The sequence below is a fragment of the Tachysurus vachellii genome, chromosome 13 (genome assembly GCF_030014155.1).
Source record: "Tachysurus vachellii isolate PV-2020 chromosome 13, HZAU_Pvac_v1, whole genome shotgun sequence".
Lineage (NCBI taxonomy): Eukaryota > Metazoa > Chordata > Actinopteri > Siluriformes > Bagridae > Tachysurus > Tachysurus vachellii.
In genome coordinates, this window is record NC_083472.1 from 19,120,033 (window position 1) to 19,141,468 (window position 21,436).

At 38.6% G+C, this 21,436-nt stretch overlaps 2 protein-coding genes across 4 annotated transcripts; one reads left to right on the forward strand and one right to left on the reverse strand.

The window, feature by feature from the left end:
• Positions 1-2,617: 2,617 nt before the first annotated feature.
• slc43a3b (solute carrier family 43 member 3b) lies at positions 2,618-12,095 on the forward strand. Its single transcript, XM_060884493.1, has 13 exons — positions 2,618-2,768; positions 2,921-3,153; positions 3,234-3,363; positions 5,059-5,105; positions 5,719-5,795; positions 6,809-6,901; positions 7,018-7,157; positions 7,681-7,817; positions 7,995-8,138; positions 8,228-8,335; positions 9,506-9,692; positions 11,102-11,225; positions 11,415-12,095. The coding sequence occupies exons 2-13, from the start codon at positions 2,976-2,978 to the stop codon at positions 11,532-11,534; spliced, it is 1,485 nt and encodes a 494-aa protein (XP_060740476.1). The 5' UTR covers positions 2,618-2,768; positions 2,921-2,975; the 3' UTR covers positions 11,535-12,095.
• LOC132855507 (zinc finger protein 37 homolog) lies at positions 12,040-16,174 on the reverse strand. Of its 3 annotated transcripts, none has more exons than XM_060884488.1 (4): positions 16,030-16,174; positions 15,150-15,227; positions 14,814-15,021; positions 12,040-14,311 (listed from the first exon to the last, which is right to left on the reverse strand). In XM_060884488.1, exons 3-4 carry the CDS (start codon positions 14,824-14,826, stop codon positions 12,609-12,611), a joined length of 1,716 nt encoding a protein of 571 aa, XP_060740471.1. In that variant the 5' UTR covers positions 14,827-15,021; positions 15,150-15,227; positions 16,030-16,174; the 3' UTR covers positions 12,040-12,608. The 3 variants fall into 3 exon arrangements, with proteins under 3 accessions (XP_060740471.1, XP_060740473.1, XP_060740472.1); XM_060884490.1 differs by having other exon boundaries at positions 14,852-15,021; positions 15,136-15,227; XM_060884489.1 differs by having other exon boundaries at positions 15,136-15,227; positions 16,032-16,156.
• Positions 16,175-21,436: the final 5,262 nt, after the last annotated feature.

A 21,436-nucleotide genomic window follows, 5' to 3' on the forward strand; every position in this document is an offset into this window, starting at 1 on the left:
AAATTGAAGGAACAAACCACAAAAACCAGGTGGCAGAGAGAGAGAGAGAGAGAGAGAGAGAGAGAGAGAGAGAGAGAGTCAGTTCACACACACTGAAGTTAGGGGTTAGAAGTGGGGGTGCTTGTAAAGGTACTAGTTACTTAACAAACTGTCCCCTGGTGTTTATCTGAAAGTGTGGTGCCCTAAATCACTTCATTAGTGGGTGTGATTGATAACGTTTGGGGTAAGATTTTTCTCGACCCTACATGTCATGTGACCTTATTTTGACCGGTTCAAATTAAGGAAGCAGGCTTTATTCGCTACCTCTATAAAATTGTAAGACTGAGAGGACGAAACTTAATAATAAATATACAATAGAAGTAGTATATAGTCAACAGGGTTCCTTCGCTGTTGATATGTAATATTAGGTCTTAAGAGTTAGCTGATAAGAGTTACACTACTCAAATCACAGTTTAACAACTGAGGGAAGGTTTCTCCTTTCCACAAATTCTACAGTTTGTACCACTCAACGGCACACAGTGGGTGGGTCAGGTTTGCTTCGCTGCCCCCCAAATAAATAAATAAACAAAAGAACAGGGTTTCTTTGCTGTTCTTATTCGTTACTTGATCAAGGTTTGGGACTCCTTTTACATGCCAATCAACAACTGGTCAGTAGTGTCTTTATGATTGGGTCTGCATTAGGCACGCATCAGTTAGCTACTCTGATGGTTAAACCTAACGGAGTGCTATCGTCTAGTTGAATGAAATTGGAACACGCAATGACTTCAACAGCGACACAATTACAAGGCCTTAAAAGATGATAAGAGGAACACGCTCAAATCAATCTTTAATCAAACTATGGGGAGATTTCTTCGTCCCCACAGCTGATTCTGATAATATTAAAATGTGCAGTAAAGAGATTTCTTCGGGATTTTTAATATTATAACTGCAGTTAAATTCTTCTCTTTTTCTTTTCTTTTTTTTTTTCGATTAATCGTGACTTATAAATAAAAAAAAATAAATAAAATAAAATCAAACAGTGATACGTTGCGACAAGCGCACCACAAGCGCACAATACTGAACTTAACGTGAAAATTCAAAATGTGTGTGTAAGTGTGTGTAGGTGTGAGTGTGTGTAGGTGTGAGTGTGTGTGAGTGAGTGAGTGTGTGTAAGTGTGAGTGTGTGTGTAAGTGTGTGTGTGTGTGTGTAAGTGTGAGTGTGTGTGTAAGTGTGTGTGTAAAATACGCATCTAAATTGGTTGGTAAAGGAAACGGTTACTTGCATTGGCTTGCTGCACAAGAGTCCAGATGCAACAGAGAAATCTCTGAAGAGTCAGTTAGGGTGGGGTCAGATGTTCTTCCAAGTTCTCCTGAAGATCAGATCAGTTGTTGTTATTGGAAGTGAAGCTTGCTGGAAGTTGGAGTCGTCTCCAAACTTCCCCAAGTGTGTGTGTGTATGCGTTTGTAGGTGGGTGCGTGTGTGTGTGTGTGTGTGTGTGTGTGTGTGTGTTCTGGTTGAGGGCCCCTATGAGTTCAATTAGAGAAGCGGCATGGGGTTATCTGGTCTTTGTGTAGGATTCAGCCATTCTGGAGCCAGTTGTGTGTGTGTGACACTGCAGACCCTCAATAAATTGTAAACTGGAAATCTAAATGACCTGTACCTGACGCTACAAGATTCTGTAGCTTATTTCTTCTTGCATATCGGATAATCATTGATCTTGATCTTGCCGTGTGCTGCGCAGACTGTGGTGCTTATTTATCAGAGCTGAACCTGTTTGAGTGTTCAGGTTTGTGTTTGAAGGTCATTGGAACTGTGACCATGCAATAGTATATCAGTCATATAGTGGATATTCTAGCAGTTTTTCAGAAATAATCATTGTTTTACAATGATTATTTAATTGTTTTATACCAATGTCACAAAAATGCTTAATTATAATGCCAACAGTAAAATATGGTGGTGGTAGTGTAAGACTTGCTGTGATAAATGGAACCATGAATTCTGCTGTTTATCAAAAAAATCCTGAAGTACAATGTGCGGCCATCTGTTCGAGACCTCAAGCTAAAGCGAAGTTGGGTTCTGCAGCAGGACAATAATCCAAAACATTCCAGCAAGTCCACCTCTGAATGGCTGAAGAAAAACAAAACGAAGACTTTGGAGACAAAATGAAAACAAAGTCCTGAGCTGATGACGATATAAAGATAAGGCAGTTAAAACATGACAACTGTTGTGGAGAAATTAGAGATGTTCTTCCTCAATTTGTTGATCTGATCAGAAACAGAATGCTTTAAAATGAGACAGTTGAAAGCACAAAGGAGCTTTGTGTTTGTAGTTGTAATTGCACATTAGGCACTTGCTTGCCTCTGATGTGTATAGTGTGTGGGACTCTTTTGTTCAAACCCTGTTTCACAATGTTCTGTTCTTGTGTATTTATGCACAGTATGCTCCATTTAGAGTCACTTTACACGTACCTCAGAGATAAGAAAATACTTTCCATTTTTCTCTCCACATGTGCAGGTACTCATGTGAAGATTAAAAAAGCAACTCCTTTCAAAATTTTGTATTTTTTTTTTTCAAATCTGATGTGAAAAAGTGCAAAGGGGAAGAGGAGGATCTAGAGAAAGAGAGGAAAAGAGGGAGTGAGAGTTTATATAAATGGAGACGAAGAGAGACAAGACCACAGTATGAGAGTGAATCAACAGGTTATATAAATGAAGATGAGCGGAGCCAAAACCACAGTAGCAGAGTGAATCAACAGGTTATATGTTCAGCAGTACAGACAGTACAATAGGTAAAGTACAGATTTCTAATTGTTTTTCTTATGGCTTGGTATATTTTATTTTATTATAAGTGTTATTAGCTCACACTGATCTTTTTTTATTATAAAATAAAAAAAAATATTATATTATATTTTACTTTTGTGATTGTTTCTACTTCTCATAGGAGTACACAGTAAGAGAGAAAGGGAAGAAGCTTGTGTGATTGAAAGTGTGTCAGGATGGTTGCCACTGGAACAAAAGTGTGTTATTGGCTCACACTGATCTCAGGCCTGGTCGAGTGTTTGTGCTTCGCTGGCATCCTTTTTGGATGGGCCTCGCTGGTCTTTGTGCTCAAAAGCGATGGCTACTTCAGCTACTTGTGTGTGAACAGCACAGTAAATGAGAACATTACCAAAGGTACAACACTCACACTAAGTACTGCCATGCAAGTACCCTAATATACAGTATGACCTATTGTGTCCTGTGTATTTTCTTAGAATGCACTAAACAGGATGAACAGCTCTCCATTATCTTCACTGTCGCCTCATTCATGAACAACTTCTTGACTCTACCCAATGGTTTCGTATTTGACTATTTTGGCACCACGGTTACCAGACTTCTAGGAATGTGAGTCCTACTTGATAACGCTATCAGTGATTTTTGTGAAATGTAAATAATGAAATAAAATGTATAACATAAAATATAGTTCAGTAAGTATTTTTAATCATTTTAAAGATTTTTTTTGTTAATAACCAAAGCAATTTCACAATAAAACCTTAAGCCAGTATTAAATAAAAGTAATGTTGATGAAATACAATGTTTATGTATAAGAATCATTGACAGACCACCACTTTGGGACTTAATGATACATTATAACAAATGGATTTGTTATAATGTGTCTTAGGCCATTTTAAAACGCCAGATTTCACATATTTTTTACACACACTTTACATGCTATATAGAACAAAACTAAAGTGACAGGTTTACTTTTGCAATCATAAAGGGCTGTCATGTGGGTTTGGGTTCTCATTCCAATAAAGGTCTCAACCCAAACCGGCCCTTTTATGAATAAAAATGTATGTTGGCTTGGTGGTTAGCACCTCCTTTCTGTCTGGACAGAGCTTGCCCCTTTTTAATAGGGTTCCTCCTCCAGTCTAAAGACATGCCTGTAGTGTGTGAATGATTATGTATGTGATTGTGTCCTGCTATTGATTGGCACCCTATCCAGTGTGTCCCCCGCTTTGTGCACCAAGTACAATGGGGTAGGCTTAAGGTTCCTTGCGACTCTGTTTAGGATAAGCAGTACAGAAAATAGATGGATAGATGAATCATGTTTCATATGCTTTTAACAATCACATAAAGAGAAATAATTTGCATGTTCAAAAGCAGTCCCATCTGGTATTTCAAGATATCTTGACACACATTTGTGACACAAAGAACGTTAACACCAAGAATGGGGCTAATTGGTATTTTATGCTTGAACAGTGACCAAATGCACATGCGTAAAATGCTTTACCCTTTATTTCAAACATTTGAAAATAGCGAAAAAAGGGATCTTTTAAAACATTTTACAAATGACATTTCATTCATAAAATTGGTCTCAGTTAGTTTGCTCATGGAGTTCATTCTGCTTATGGTTCGTGGAGTTCTTTCTATATTGCAAGGTGCTAAATCTCTGCCAGAAATCAATGTAATGTATAATAAGAGACAAGAGAGAGGAGAGATTTAGAAATTGTTTGAATTCTTTGTATGGGGGTGAAGGTGCAAGTGGAGGAGAGAAAGGTTTAGTACATTTTGTTTGCCTTGCATTAACCAGAGGGAGCAAAAAAAAGTACTGATTGAAGGTATTATGTACAGTGATTTAGTAACTTAATAGCAGTTATGTATGCTTTGTTTGTGCATTAGGGTTCAAGTGTTTTATTTGCCATGTGTAAAGAAATACGTTTGCAGTGAAGTGTGTGTGTTTAAGCCAATGCAATCTGGGTAACATAGATCAGCCATATACTGTAGCTGGAGCCATGTAGCTCAGAGCAGAGATACACATAGCTCAAGAAACACTAAGAGACTGAGAGGACAAAGTTGTGGCACTAATGGAGTATAATTTGAGGGTTCAGAAAATGACAAGAAAATGAGTAATTCATTACTTTAATTACTGGTATTTAAGTAATTAAAGTAATTAATTACTTTAATTACTGGTATTTAAGTAATTATACTAATAGGTAGGTATATATACTAGTAGGTGCTGCCCCTTATTCTTACCACCTCACTCTAATCTACATGCACTGCATGTTTCTTTTTTTATTGTGCTTTCCTCCACTTTAGATCTATCTACACGTCCGGGACCTTGATGATAGCCTTCTCAAATGCTGGTGAGGCTGTAATTGACAAATGACATTTAGTTCCAAGAAAAATCTCAATATTTGTAAGAGAAATACACGTAACAGTTAAAACAGAATGAGCAGAATTGGCAAAGCCCTTGCCGGAGAACCAAAGGTCCATGGAGTCGATCAGTTGGAGCTGATCCAACCACTTGAATATTAATCCACACAACACTGTACAACATAAAACAACACACTAATTAAAAAACTGTAACAGCTTTCATAGTTTTTAATTACAGTTTCCACAAAAGTAATTATATAATTGGAATTTGTAATGTAATTGTTATTATAAGCTGTCAGTTTAGTAGAGGTATGTACCTGCGTGCTCGTACAATAAATATAAAAAGTCTACACACCCATGTTTATAAATCATGTCAGAACCTTTTACAGCTTTATTGTGAAATTGCAATATGTATTAAAGTGAAAACAACAAGAAAACAATCATTCTAGGGAAAAAATAAAAATGGATAATATCCTGATAGAGTAATTATACACATCCTTTTCTAATTTTAACATGGATGTGCAGATGTGTTTTATATTCACTGGAAATCACAGACTTTGTGTTTTGAGAATTGTGAGCAGTATAATCTCTCCTCTCTTTCAGCACTCTCAGTCATCCTCTACCCTGCTCTGGCTCTTATTGCTGTTGGAGGAATTCTTCTCTTAATCACTAATATGCAGGTGTTACTTTTATGAATTTTAATCTGACTCAATCGTTCTTAATAATTTTTTTTTCTCAGCGTTCAGAACAATATTTATAAGTCCCATACAATACCTAGTAATATCTTTAGCTTATATAAACATCCCTTAGTTGGAACAGTAACAGATAGATAGATAGATAGATAGATAGATAGATAGATAGATAGATAGATAGATAGATAGATAGATAGATAGATATTTAATCCATTTTATTAATTTTCTCAATTTGTAGCTAACAAATATAGGTCTGTCAACTCATTCATTTTGGTAGCTCAAAATTGTCCTTATTAGGTTTTGTCTATAAAACTTACAAACACTTTGCTCGTTTATTTGATCGTACTTGTGAGCAGGCTAGTTTTTGTCTTTTCCTAGCTCTGGATTCTATTACATCAGATGGAGTTACCATTTTTTGCACCTGAGACCTCTATGAAGATTTTTTAATCATTAGGTTATAGAGAATGGTAAAGTGGCTGAAAAGGAATAAGGTTGAATGTTATAAAGTATGATACTTGCATGTATTCATTGAGATACCGTAGTGGGCTGCAGATACTCAGTCAGTACGACCCATCTGAAACTATTTTTTTTATTTGATTACAAAATAATGAAATCCTTGAGATCAGCCAAATTGTTCCAGTTTAATCTCTCTTCTTACAATGAATGAGCTCCTGCCATAGACCTTTCATCAGCATGTATTCTAGTTTCATTCTATTTCATTGTATTTTTATGACACAGACAGTCAAAAAATCATTTAACCTTATAAAGTACTGTATGATGGGGTATGTGACAAAAATTAATTATTTTTGAGATTTTAGTATATCATTTGAATGAGCAGTGCTTTAATAGTGTTAAAGAATAGTGTTAAAGAAAGAATAAGTCCAGAAGGTCACACACCATTTCATACAGGTCTTGTGTTTGGATCCTATAAGATCATGATGATTAGCTGTTCTCTCAGCACAATCATACTCCCTTACACACAATTTACACTTGCTCTACAGGTGGGAAATCTCTTCGGATCCCATCGGTCCACTGTCATCACTCTATATAATGGAGCTTTTGACTCTTCCTCAGCTGTCTTCCTTATTGTCAAGGTACAAAATATATACATATACATGATGAAACTGTGTGATGTAAAATGTTGTGATAATCTGATATCACATGATACAGTGAAAATGAAGATGATGATGTGGGATTTTTTTTTCCTTAGCTACTTTATGAAGATGGAGTGTCTCTCCGTTACTCCCTTATCTTCTTGTCCTGTTGCAGTGTCATTCATCTTATTCGCACCTTCCTACTGATGCCTCGCAGGCACATCCCCTTCCCTCTCCCCGAGAAATACACCTATGGGTAAACCACAATTGCCAAAAAAAGTTTTATTTCTCACATGTGGAGAAATTATTTTGTTTATTCTGCTTATACTACTATTTTGCAGAGATACCAAAAATGTTAGGGTTAGGGTTAGGGACAGATGTTCTGTTTCTGTCCTTAAGCTTATTGATCATGTCTTGAAGCTCTCGTTTCTAGAGGTGTATCACTCAATATATCGCCCACTTCCTAAAAAGATTTAGCCAATTACAGCTTCCATTTGCTCTTGCAATTATTTTGTTTGTACACACCTGCAATAATTACGATTTTTTTTAAATTTAATTTAATACTGCATCAAACTGTTTCAAAAATGCGACCTGATCTGGCCAGAATTCCTGTGTAAATAAATGTGACCTGCTCCTGAATACTTGATACACACCTCTAAACACAACTTATATTTGTAAAGCATCGTGTTGATATAAGTTATATTTCAAATTAGGAAGTTTTCTTTAAAATGCCTGATTGCATAATTTAATCAGTTTCAGTGTTTCGTTTTATATTGCAGGCTGAGATGTGGGAATGCTCAGACTTCTAGTGAGTCAGAAAAAGTAAATGGCAAGGACAACATCCAGAATTATGAGGCTACAGAGACTCCAGCTAACACAGACAAATCTACCAACACTAACAATCCAGTCACGTCAGGTGAAGAGAGACTCAATAATACTTCTTAAGTCTATGGAAGAATGCCTCTTAAATTAGGAAATGTCTTAGCATTGTCTCAGGTTCAAAAATAAAATTAATGAGGTCCAGATCTGTGTCCTCATTTTCAAATGAAAAAAATATTTTTCAAGCATGACTAAATTCAATTGTGTCTTTCAGAGCGAAGTTTCAAAAGCTGCATCTTATCTTGGTTCTTCTTATGGCATCTGCTGTGGTTGTCAATCATGCAGCTTAGACACTACTTGTTCATTGGGACTCTTAACCCCTTTCTCAACCACTTAACAGCTGGTGTCCCCAGCCTCGGTACACATACACACATACTCACACACACACGTACGCGTACGTCAACAAATATTCTAACTGTTTAATTCTGTTGAACCCTTTTTTCTTAGTGAGCACATACACAAATGCATTTGCATTCACCCAGCTGTGTGGGATACTGTGTGCCCCCTGGAATGGGCTCATTATGGACCGGAATAAAAACAAACCCAGGGAAAAAGGTCAGGATTGTTCACTTACAGTTCACTTATACGCTCTTATTCATCAAGGCACCTAATTAAAAACCCTGCCCATTTAACCACCATTAGCATTTAGTCGCACCACTCCTCGTCTCTGGAATTCACTCACGGAAAAGATCAGGCTCTCTCACCACATACAAAACATGACTCAAAACATATTTATTCAGAAGTGCTGATTTCATATGATACTAGGCTGCACTTAAATCTCCTTAAAGGTGGGGTCTCCGTTGTTTGAGAAATGCTTCAGAAAACTGAGTCGGGCCACCAAACAAAACAAAAACAAAACTAACGTGTAGCCAATGAGCAGAAAGAAGCGTGTCTTGTCAATATGGGCGGAGAGAGTTTTCAGTGCGCATGTGTGACATTAGCAGAAAGCGGTTTTAACATTGACATGGAGGATAAAAACAACAAAAGAAAGCGAAGAAAGGCTTACGATAAGGCAAGAAGCAGGACCCGTGTTAATATAGGATCAGTTAACTGAACGTCTTCCGCGTGAAACGGAGCTAAACCTTTCACGGTACAACACACAGTACTACAAAAACACATTTGTATTACCATAGTATTACTCATTGAGTTCATTTATTGATAAAAATATACCCTCGGTCAGCTTCCCCAACAGGTACTGCCATAATACTTGTCTGGGTTATAATTGGGTTATACAGTACTTGTCTGGTGTATGTGTGGGCCGGAGCTATCAAAACAGGGGTGGGACCCATTTGGTTTAGGGGGGTGTTTGTTTTGGTGATTTCAAATGTCAACATTGGCTTTCAAACAATGGAGACCCTACCTTTAAGTGTTAGATAACTGTTTTTTAATGTATTATTTTTATAATGTATTATTTTTATAATGTATTATTATTATTATTATTATTATTATTATTATTATTATTATTACTATGTAATAATCATATTATCATTATAAACTTTTACATCAAAGTATTGTCAGGTTTAATACTTACCAATTTGCTTGCTAAAATATTTTATCAGTGTATTAGTGTATTTATTATTGTAAAATCTTAAAATAAAATAACTTTATTTGTGTATACTGTGTTAGCAGCTTTTTAAATATTTTGGCAGAAACACTAGCACACGTATATTTTATAGACACCAGTGATTTAATACATTTTCTCCTCTTTCTGTGTTTGTGTTGCAGGTCAGAGTGAAAGTGAAGCAGACCTAAATGCAGCCATATTGTCTCTGTTTGTGACAGTGGTGCAGTGTGTGCTCTTCTCCCTGTGTGCTGCCATTCCTGTGCTACCCCTCCAGTACCTCACCTTTGTACTACAGGTTCTCAATAGATCCTTCCTGTACGGAGGGAACGCAGCATTCATCAGTGTGGCGTAAGTCCAGATTTACACACTGAGCATGTGCGCTATTTCTATCAGATTATAAATACAGTGTATTAAAGGACACATAGGTACGATTAGTGTTTTTTTTTTTTTGAGTCTCTGTTGTTTGTGTGTTTGACATTTGAATTTTTTTAGTCCTTGTCCAATTTTAAACATAAACATGCAGTAAGCTATTAAACAGTTCATCTGAAGACAGAAGAAAGAAGTTTTCCTCTTAATGCTGAAATGCTCAAATCCATTCAAATTTCTTCCTATTTTCATCATTCCATGATCTCCTCAAGCCCAGTGTACTTTTCTCAGGCACTGTGATATCACTAGTCTACTAGTGAAGATTATTGATTGGTATTATACAGTAGATTATCTGCATTGACTGTATTTATGTGCAAACATGAGCCCGATTCAGCTCAGAGCCTTCTCAAAGTATATGTTGTAGGTACATGGTTTTTTTGGAAGGTTTATAATTTTCATTCATTCATTCATCTTCTACCACTTATCCAAACTACCTCGGGTAACGGGGAGCTTGTGCCTATCTCAGGCGTCATTGGGCATCAAGGCAGGATACACCCTGGACGGAGTGCCAACCCATCGCAGGGCACACACACACACTCATTCACTCACGCAATCACACACTAGGGACAATTTTCCAGAGATGCCAATCAACCTACCATGCATGTCTTTGGACCGGGGGAGGAAACCGGAGTACCCGGAGGAAACCCCCGAAGCACGGGGAGAACATGCAAACTCCACACACACAAGGTGGAGGCGGGAATCGAACCCCGACCCTGGAGGTGTGAGGCAAACGTGCTAACCACTAAGCCACCGTGCCCCCCCTGGTTTATAATTTTAAACAAGCTAATATTAAACACACAACTAACAGTAAAATCTAAAGTTCCCTGGAAATATATATTTTAAAAAAATCACCTTGAAGTTTCACCTTAACCTAAAATGATCTAACAAAAAAGTATTTTTATTACACAATAAATTGTACGCAATCACCATCACTGAATATAGCAGCGGTGTAAAGATGTGCAGGTCTCATGGGAGTTTAATGCACAAACAACAAAGACAGACGATCTGCTTAGAAACTGAATACTTGTGTGTATGAGTAATACACTTAATACTGCATCTTAGTAGATCCCACACACTCTGGACCTCATCTGTTCTTCCCTCTACAGTCTGGAAGGAGATAGAGTAGTAGCATATAAAAAGTACACTAATAATATGCAATAATATTTTACATACTAAACTACAGTACCGCCACATCGCATTATGTCAGTTTATTTATATATTTACATTACATGTTGTTGTTTGTCTATATTGTATACTTGTCCTGTCAGTTTGTGGAATGAAACTCAAACTTTTTTTTTGTATTTCTCCTGTAATCCACTGTGTCTGTGAAGGTTCCCTCCTGCACATTTTGGAAAGCTGTATGGAACATTACTGGCACTCTCAGCGGTGGTGTCACTCCTACAGTATCCCTGCTTCGAAATCATCAGTGGACCTCTAAATGGAGACCCATTTGCTGTGAGTCACACATTTCAATTTCACTCGCACACTTCTTCATATTCACACAAACCAGAACATCTATTTCATTCTGACCTGGAATAAGCAAAATAAGAATTAAAGTGCCTTCAATGAAAAGGACACAGTTTTCATGTTTGTGTGTTGAAATGATCTGAAGAGTTCATGTTGATGTGTTGTCCTCTACCACAGGTGAATGTAGCTCTGACCATCCTGAGTTGCCTGGCTTTTATCCATCCTATCTATGTTTACATACACTGCCGGCGTCAAGCAGCTCAGCGGGCCAAAGCTGAAAACACTAACACCTCTTAAGTAGGATTGGTCCATAGAATATATAATATAAAGACAACTAACATAAATGCATGCACATAAAGGGAATGCGATTAACCTCTGTTCTGTTATTGACAAATAAATGCTAACCTAAGGTGTACTGATTAGAATGGAGTACTGTGGGGATGTAAAGAATCAGCTATTTTCATGTCTTTCATTAACTGTCTTGTGTTTATGGAGGTTTTGGACAAAATGATTATTATTCGTACACTTAATGACATTCTAAGCCTGAGTTTAATTCTTGTCTAGGATTTAAAAGGGACGACTAACATGTTGAATCCACAGAAAGGTCTAGCCTTTGGGTCTTTACAACATAGAGTGCAGAAAAAGTGGTGTATATGAAAACATACATTTGTATGACTTCACAGAAATTCTTGGTATAATGAACCTACGGTGGTAACTGGAGTAAACCGAACATAGAGAAATGCATGTGTGTCATTATGCTGCTCTCTGCAGGACAAAAAGTATGCTAACAGAAATTGTGCTGTACAGTTGTATACAATGACTTTATTATAAAAAATAAATGACAAATAGAATGTATAAGCCTTATCTGTACTGGATACTATATATCCAGCTCATACGCATGGGGCAAAACCAAACACATTCAAAATTGGGGAAAAAAAAGGAAGAAAAAATCGTTTTGGTCCACCACTGCAATACCTAACAACTCCTTACTGCTGTAATAGACCATCACGTCTATCCTTACTGTAATAATACTGTATCATACTGTATATTCTAATCTGTTTTTCATCTGTTTGTTGTAAACGGATTTTCTTCTTTAAATAAATAGAGTTCTTCACAAAAATAATGTAAAGTATATGACTAAACACAGGAGCTCAAGTCACTACGAGGCCGTGCTGATACCGGCAAGTTCTAACCTTTGCCTAAAACTTTGTAATGGAAAGGATAAAAAGTATTTGCACCTTTCCAATTTCCACATACATTAAATCCCTATGACTGACATAACTGCTTTGTCACTTTCTCTAGGGTTGTTTTGAGTCTGTAAATGTGAATTCACTTAATCTTTTCAAAATGTAGACCATGCTGTAAAAACAGTCAGGAACTTTGTGCATCACCAGCTCCAGTGTGCATCCTTTCTTTGTGCTTTCGCAGGTAGCCTTTTCGAGTGAATTTCAGCTCACAGAGGTTACATGCATGTGGCTTCTCACTGGCGTGTGTGAACATGTGGGAATACAGGTGACTTGACTGTTTGAACTGGCGAGAGCATACAATGCATGTATATGGCATGGCCCCTGTGTGTACGCGTTTGTGTGTTTCCAGTGAAGTGTGGCTGCCAAAGGATTTATTGCATGTCTCACACTTGTAAAGTTTTTCTGCCTTTGCCTTGGGTGTGTTACTGTCGATCAGGTGGACATTGCGCAGGTGTTGATTCAGGTAGTCTGTACGGTTGAAGCTCATGCCACACTTGTCACAGACATGCGGCATTTGCCTAGTGTGTACCATTATGTGACGCAAAAGGTGGTATTTTTGGATAAAGCCTTTGCCGCAGTGTTCACAAATGTGCATCTTCTTCCCCGAGTGCCTCAACAGGTGTCTTTTCAGATACGGCAAGTGAGTGAACTTCTGGCCACACTCGTTACAAACGTAGTCCATCTTGCCGCTGTGGCTGAGCTGGTGGATGCGCAGGTTGGAGCTGCTGGTGTAGTGCTTGCCGCATTCATCACATTCAAACGGCTTCTCTCCTGTGTGTGTGAGCATGTGCCTCTCTAATATGGCTTTGCACCGGATGCTGCGGCCGCATATTTCACACTCAATAGGAACAGCTTTACGAGAGCCCCGTCCCTCTATTTTCTTAACTCGAGGTTTACTTGATGAGCCTTCATTGGGCCGCTCCACAAGATCAGACTTTCTAAGTAACATTTTTAAACCTTGATCCTTCTGCTTCGGAATAACTCTGACACGCCGCATTTTTGGCTTCTCTTCCACGTCTTCATCTTCAGTGTCAAAGGATTCAGAATCTGAATGTCTGTGCTTGATTCTCCGATGGAATTCTCCGGTGCTGTTTTTGGCTTGGTGCTCTCCATCGTGTCTAGCGTCTTCTTCCTCAGACATGCTAAAACTCCTTACTCCGCTGCTCTCCAAGTCAGATGATATGTATTCTACTCGCTCAGCTTTCTCAGTAGACACTCTACACTTTCCTTGTGACTTTCTAGACATGGGTAAAATCTTTGTCAACTTATCACAGAACGTTTCAGAATCATTGTCTGTTGAAACATTTCTACTGTCATGTCGCTTTCTAGATTTTGCCTTGTCATTAACACCATTTTTGGCTACCTGGTCTGAGCCCTTTGGTGACGTCATAATTTCCTTTCTTGCCCGACCCTTTTTCATCTGTGACACTTCTGAAATGTACTCATGCGGCTCAGACTCACTCTTTGCTGGACTGAGTTGACTACAGTCCTGTGTCTTTTTGTCACTTCCTCTTCTTTTAGGCTTTTCTTGGTGCGAACTCTTCATAGGCTGATTCTTGCCCTGTTTAGCATGATGTGTTCTCTGTGACTTTTCAGGAATGTCATCTGCATCACTGCTAATTGGGCTCATATAGCTATACGTCCTTCTCTGACCATCTGTCTGCTCTGTTGGTGATTCCATTCCATCTGAAGTGTTGTCAGTCTCCTGACAGTGTTCATTTTTGGGCCAGATTTCAGGTAAACTATGTTGCTTCTTCGTTGTCTTCCCTGAAGAGGGTGGAGTCAGAGAGAAGTCATCACCTGAATCAGCACTAGCCATCAGGGGAGCTAAAATGTCAAGAAAAGATAAAGGAGATAAAGAAAACTTGAGAAGTCTAATGAATATAATTCCAGTCATCTTCCTACAAACGAACAGCTGATTTTGTTACACTGAACTACATCTTAATTTCATTAATTAAGCTTGATTTCACATATATAAGCCACATGAAATTAACAATACTACATTAAAGCTGTATAATAAGGAGACAGTACCTAATCAACCACTGGCCGGCTTAGCTAAAGGAAATTACATTAACCTGCCAAGAACCAAAAGAAAGTCCTAAAAACTTTGCCTTTGATAGTAACATTTGTAAATAGACTAATGCGGCATATGGCATACAACAAATATATGTAAATGTAAACACAAAACAAAACGATTAGGTATACGTTTAAATTTTGCACGTGTAATTATACAGTTTTCTGCACTAACTGCTCTTCTACATCTGCTAGAAAAAAGGTAGAACATTCTTATACTAACATAATGTTATTTGTTCTCTGCATGTATTCACACCTTGAATTTTCATTTAAGTGAATTCTGTCCAGACCTACAGTAATTAGAACAGTGAAGCAGATGAGAAGCGATGAACTGTCCAGTCTGCGGTCAGGATTCAGACACAGACTGTGCTCTGTCCAGTTCATATCCAGTGAAGCGATTAACACAATCCACTTGCTCAAAGACGTAGTTCTCTCTTGTCTTTCAATGATAGTTCCAGCTATATCTGCATTTTGAGAAAGAGGTCAAACTATAAAGCTATTGATTTGTGCATGATTCAACAAAACTTTGAGACATTCATAAACTTCTGCAGGAACTTGTTTTAAAGTCCAGTTATTACCTTGGTGAACTTACTAAAATGATCACGGAGGTAACCATTTCATCCAGGTGTTTTCCGAAATAATTGTGAGAATTTCTTCGTTTTTCTGCATTCTTGATAGAAATAATAGAATTTTGTTAACCATGTAAGTAATTTCTTTACACAATTTTCTGTTCAACTATATGGTAAATATTATTGTATACTTTCTGAATATCTTCCTTCATGTAACCTGATCATGACAAAGAAACAGTGTAGTCTGGAGACTTTTTTTTAGCAAGCATTACAAGCAGCAGACCCAGGAAAAGAGCTGTCAACACTGCAATAAACATCTTACCGAGAAAATGGCCGGTTTACTGATTTAGCTTACTGTCTATGCTCAATACCACCATCAGTGAATCGGGTGAATCAGCTGAGTCTTCCGGTTCAGGAGAATCAACTGGTTCAGGAGAATCAACTGGTTCAGGTGAATCAACTGGTTCAGGTGAATCAACTGGTTCAGGTGAATCAACTGGTTCAGGTGAATCAACTGGTTCAGGAGAATCAACTGGTTCAGGAGAATCAACTGGTTCAGGAGAATCAACTGGTTCAGGTGAATCAACTGGTTCAGGTGAATCAGGTGAGTCAACTGGTGAATCGAACCCTGAATGGCTCCCACTTGGGCACACAGTGCAATCAATACACATGCATGCAGACATGTACACACTTGCTGACTGATTTTTTTGCTCTTAAAATGAAAACTGTATCGACAGCATTGAGTTCATTAGTTAATACAAATTTGATTTGAACTTTCTGAACTCGGATAAAACCCTAATCCCACCACAGTAATAGTTATGTAAAGCAGCTATTTTTAACATCTGTAGTAATACGAACCACACAGTAAATTTGATTAAAGTTTTCCAGGTGCTCGAAACTCACACATTTTGTGCATCATTATTTTCCCGGAGACGGATTTAATCGATGAAGTCAGTTTTGCTGAAATAAAATGCTAACACATAAAGCGATACTAGCATGTACTTCCGCTTCCTTTTAATGTTTGTTTTGTTTGGCTTTCACGGCTGTGACAGACTGCAGACACAGAGACTAGCGCCCCCAGTGGCGTGAAGGGAAATTTCCTGAACAGGAACAGCAGTTGTATACAGGTAATAAAACTTCAAAAATAGAACACACACACACACGTGTGAGAGAGAGAGAGAGAGAGAGAGAGAGAGAGAGAGCGCACACACACTTGAGAGAGAGAGAGAGAGAGAGAGAGAGAGAGAGAGCACACACGTGAGAGAGAGAGAGAGCAAATACACTTGAGAGATAGAGAGAGAGAGTAAGAGCACACACAGGTGAGAGAGAGAGCACACACACGTGTGAGAGAGAGAGAGAGAGAGAGAGAGTATAAGAGCACACACAGGTGAGAGAGAGAGAGAGAGAGAGAGAGAGAGAGAGAGAGAGAGAGAGAGAGCGCATGTGAGAGAGAGAGAGAGAGAGTAAGAGCGCACATGCACACACTGCACACACACACGTGAGAGAGGGAGAGAGAGAGAGAGAGTGTGTATGTGTGTGTGTGTGTGTGTGGTCCTGGACCACCTCAACCCTGGTGAGTGGGAGCAGAAACACTGAATTTGAGGAGGGAATACACCCAGGAAGAGATTCCCGTCCACACAGTGTATCATTCCGATACTAATTCCCACCTACATGCGGTTTAGTGTAGCCAGTTCACCTACATGCATTTTTGTTAGGTGGGAGGACAAGAGAGCCTGGGGAAACCCATATAGACATGTGGACATGTACAAAAACCTGACCTGATTTAAAGGACTAAAAGCAAAATTAAATGAAAACACTTTGATATATTTGTATACACTTCTTTAGTTTTAGAATATTTTGAGTAAATTCTTTATAATGAGTCATTAGCGACTTCAATGAGACATAAATAAAATTGAGCATTTTTGTAGAAGTGAGCATAATGGCACCGTGGGTAGCACTGTCACCTCACAGCTCCAGGGTTCCTGATTCAAACCCAAGCTTGGGTTGCAGTCAGCGTGGAATTCCTCTCGGTTCCCTAGTTTTATCTTCAGAAACAGTAGGTGGACTAGCTACAGTCAGTTCCTCATAGGTGTGAATGAGAGTGTGAGCATGTTCAGTATCTCACAGAAGTAAGTACACCCCTCACATTGTTGTAAATATTTTATTATATCTTTTCATTTGACAACACTGAAGAAATGACACTTTGCTATAGTGTAAAGTAGTGAGTGTAAATTTGCTGTCCCCTCAAAATAACTCAACACACAGCCATTAATGTCTAAACCGCTGGCCACAAAAGTAAGTACACCCCTAAGTGAAAATGTCCAATTCGGGCCCAATTAGCCATTTTCTCTCCCCGGTGTCATGTGACACATTAGTGTTACAAGGTCTCAGGTGTGAATGGGGAGCAGGTTTGTTAAATTTGGTGTTATCACTCTCACTCTCTCATACTGGTCACTGAAGTTCAACATGGCACCTCATAGCAAACAACTCTCCGAGGATCTGAAAAGAGAATTGTTGCTCTACATAAAGATGGCATAGGCTATAAGAAGTTTGCCAAGACCTTGAAACTAAGCTGCAGCATGCTGGCCAAGACCATACAGCGGTTTAACAGGACAGGGTCCACTCAGAACAAGCCTTGCCATGGTCAACCAAAGAAGTTGAGTGCATGTGGTCAGCATCATATCCAGAGGTTATGTTTGGGAAATAGACGTATGAATGCTGCCAGCATTGCTGCAGAGGTTGAAGAGGTGGGGGGTTCAGCCTGTCAGTGCTCAGACCATATGCCGCACACTGCATCAAATTAGTCTGCATGACTGTCGTCCCAGAAGGAAGCCTCTTCTAAAGTTGTTGCACAAGAAAGCTGGAAAACAGTTTGCTGAAGACAAGCAGACCAAGGACATGGATTACTGGAACCATGTCTTGTGGTCTGATGAGATGAGACCAAGATAAACTTATTTAGTTCAGATGGTGTCAAGAGTGTGTGGCAGCAACCAGGTGAGGAGTACAAAGACAAGTGTGTCTTGCCTACAGTCAAGCATTGTGGTGGGAGTGTCATGGTCTGGGGCTGCATGACTGCTGCCGGCACTGGGAAGCTACAGTTCATTGAGAGAACCATGAATGCCAACATGATCTGTGACATACTGAAGCAGACAGGGCCACAGGGCAGTATTCCAACATGATAACGTCCCAAACACATCTCCAAGAAGAACACTGCCTTGCTAAAGAAGCTGATTGTAAAGGTGATGGACTGGCTGAGCAGGTCTCCAGACCTAAAGCCTTTTGAGCATCTGTGGGGCATCCTCAAATGGAAGGTGGAGGAGCACAAGGTCTCTAACATCCACCAGCTCTGTGATGTCATCATGGAGGAGTGAAGAGGACTCCATTGGCGACCTGTGATGCTCTGGTGAACTTCATGCCCAAGAGGGTTAAGGCAGTGCAGGACAATAATGGTAGCCACACAAAATATTGACACCTTGGGCCAAATTTGGACGTTTTTACTTAGGGATGTACTCAGCGGGACATACTCACTTAGTTGTGGCCAGCAGTTCAGACATTAATGGCTGTGTGTTGAGGGGACAGCAAATTTACACTGTTATACAAGCTGCACACTCACTTACTTTACATCGTAGCAAAGTGTCATTTCTTCAGTGTTGTCAAATGAAAAGATATAATAAAATATTTACAAAAATGTGAGGGGTGTACTTACTTCTGTCAGATACTGTATATGCATGGTGCCTTGCAGTGGACTGGTTTACATTTACATTTACGGCATTTAGCAGACACCCTTATCCAGAGTGACTTACAACTGAGCAACTGAGGGTTAAGGGCCATGCTCAGGGGCCCAGCAGTGGCAGCTTGGTGGACCTGGGGTTCGAACCCATGACCTTCCGATCAGTAGCCCAACACCTTAACCTTGTTGGTTTACCATCCAAGGTCTATTCTTAGGGTATCAAGGATTCACTGCAAACCCTGGCCAAGATGAAGCAGTTACTGAAGAGTGAATGAATGAATGAATGAATGAATACCACTGGGGATAGAAACCTTTAATCCTTCTAAATAAAATATCATTTCACAGTTACAAACCACTGTGCTTAACTGTATGTTGGATTTAATTTATAATCTTGATTAAATTGGAAACTGTTGTCTAAATATTTAGTATTTTAATTTTCCCAAGTAATTTTGGCCTTACAATTTATACCAGCTTTTCTAAACATCTTATGATGATTGAGCTCAAGTAAACTACTGTAAATGCATGGAAAGATTTAGGAAAACTCAAAAATAAAATCTAACTAAATAAAAAAGCAACCAATGTAATATACTTTACTGCCTTCTCTCTTTCTGTGCCTTTCTCTCTCTCTCTCTCTCTCTCTCTCTCTCTCTCTCTCGCTCTGCCTCATCCCATCTGCTTCAAAAAGGCTCAGAATATGACACAAATCTCCACCATTTAAAAATAGAGGCAAATGAATAAACGAATGGCAGGAATAGGTGAGGGACGCAATGAGGCACGCAAGAAAACCTAAAATAGTTTGAATTAGACAGAGATGACAGGCCTGTGTTTAGTTCTGCGTAAGTAGATGCGGGAGTAGAGGAATGACTGACAGCATATTCATCAGCCAAATACAATGTGTTGGAAAAAGAGGAAAAGAATGAAGACGTGAGAGGCGTTTGAACGTGGAAGACAAAACTGCACCATACACGCACACATTAATATCACATCCAGACACTTTTCTTTGTCATCCAAATAGTAAATTATAGGAATAGCAAAAAACAGATTGTGGTATATACGTAATAATCCTTTTTTGGTAAGGAGAATGAATTTAGCACACGCAAACTCCTCCATACCTCCTTCATTCTTACAAGTTTCTCTCTACTCCTCCATCTTTTTCTACTGGGGCTCTCTCTGTCTCCCTCCTCACTTCCGACGGATAGTGACTGGCATGAATGAGTTTGTCTTTCTCCACCTCTGCCCACAAACATGAAAAGGAGGGGAAAAGATGAGTAGAGAATGTAGAGGACAGATAAGGAAAAAGGAGTGGACAGTATTTTCTCCATATATGGCACGCACTTGTTTTCCGTAGCAAATACTATAAATGCATTTAAAATACATTTTAGATACAAGAATTTGTACTGCATATATTATAAATGTATGTATATAAAATGTGTAATTCTAAGAAATGTACAAAACCTTTAAAAAAAAAAAGCCTTTCCATGCTCAGAGATTTTCCTTTATTATTCATTATTGTAGTGTTTCCTATGATGCCACACCGTATAACATCTTTAGGAACCAAAAGGGGACCGACTGTGCAAACAAGATGCCTTTATACTAATACTACTATACTAATGGAATAGAGGGATTAAAAATTGACCCAAAAAAACGGACCATTGTTCTAATTCAGAAAGCTCCTAACTGCGTCATGAACACTATTTCAGGTCAATATACTAGCTAACTAGCTTTCTATCATTATTGTTATGTCAATTAATCTTAACTACTACGTCAAATCGAAAAAACAGTTGTTTTCTAAACCATCTTTACCATTTACTTTATTTATACATTTAAATCTCCAGACGCAGAGAGGACTCTAACTCTGAGAAAATATTGATAACTCTATCAAAATTTTAGATAGCTAGCTGATATTAAATGACCCTCCTTAAATAACACTGTTTTATTAACTTTGTTAATATCTTTTCTCTTCAAAGGTAAGGTGACAAATTTTTGCCATCTTTAACCTCTAGTTATGTTCACACTGTTCAGTAAAGCCAGAAATTTAGTGACTGAAATGCTAAGACACATAGCTAGTGATATGAATGTGCCTGGGACTATATGATTTCAAAAGTATATGATTTCAATATATTATTAAATATACTATTCAATATATCTTGAATTTCCTCCAGGATCAATAATCTATCTATCTATCTATCTATCTATCTATCTATCTATCTATCTATCTATCTATCTATCTATCTATCTATCAGCAGTATTTCAAAATAAGTAGTGTTTCTTTGCCACCTCAATACCTATTTAACAACGTATGCCAGTAAAAGTCGGAGTTGCATGGTTCGTAACTCAAAGGCCATGCACATGTGTAAGCATGTACATCAACATGTGCCAACATACAAACATACACAGCGACTGCCCACTCCCCATTCTGCCATCTGTTGCTCTATAATGAGTGTGTCAGTGTCCCAAGTGGTGAGGAGGAGTGTGGTCATCTGTCTGATCCCACTGCCTCATGTGTGTCAGTGTGTGCTTGTGTTTGCGTGTGCCTAACTTACCCCACGGGTGTGTGTCTTAGCCCGTGCTCCCCTGTAG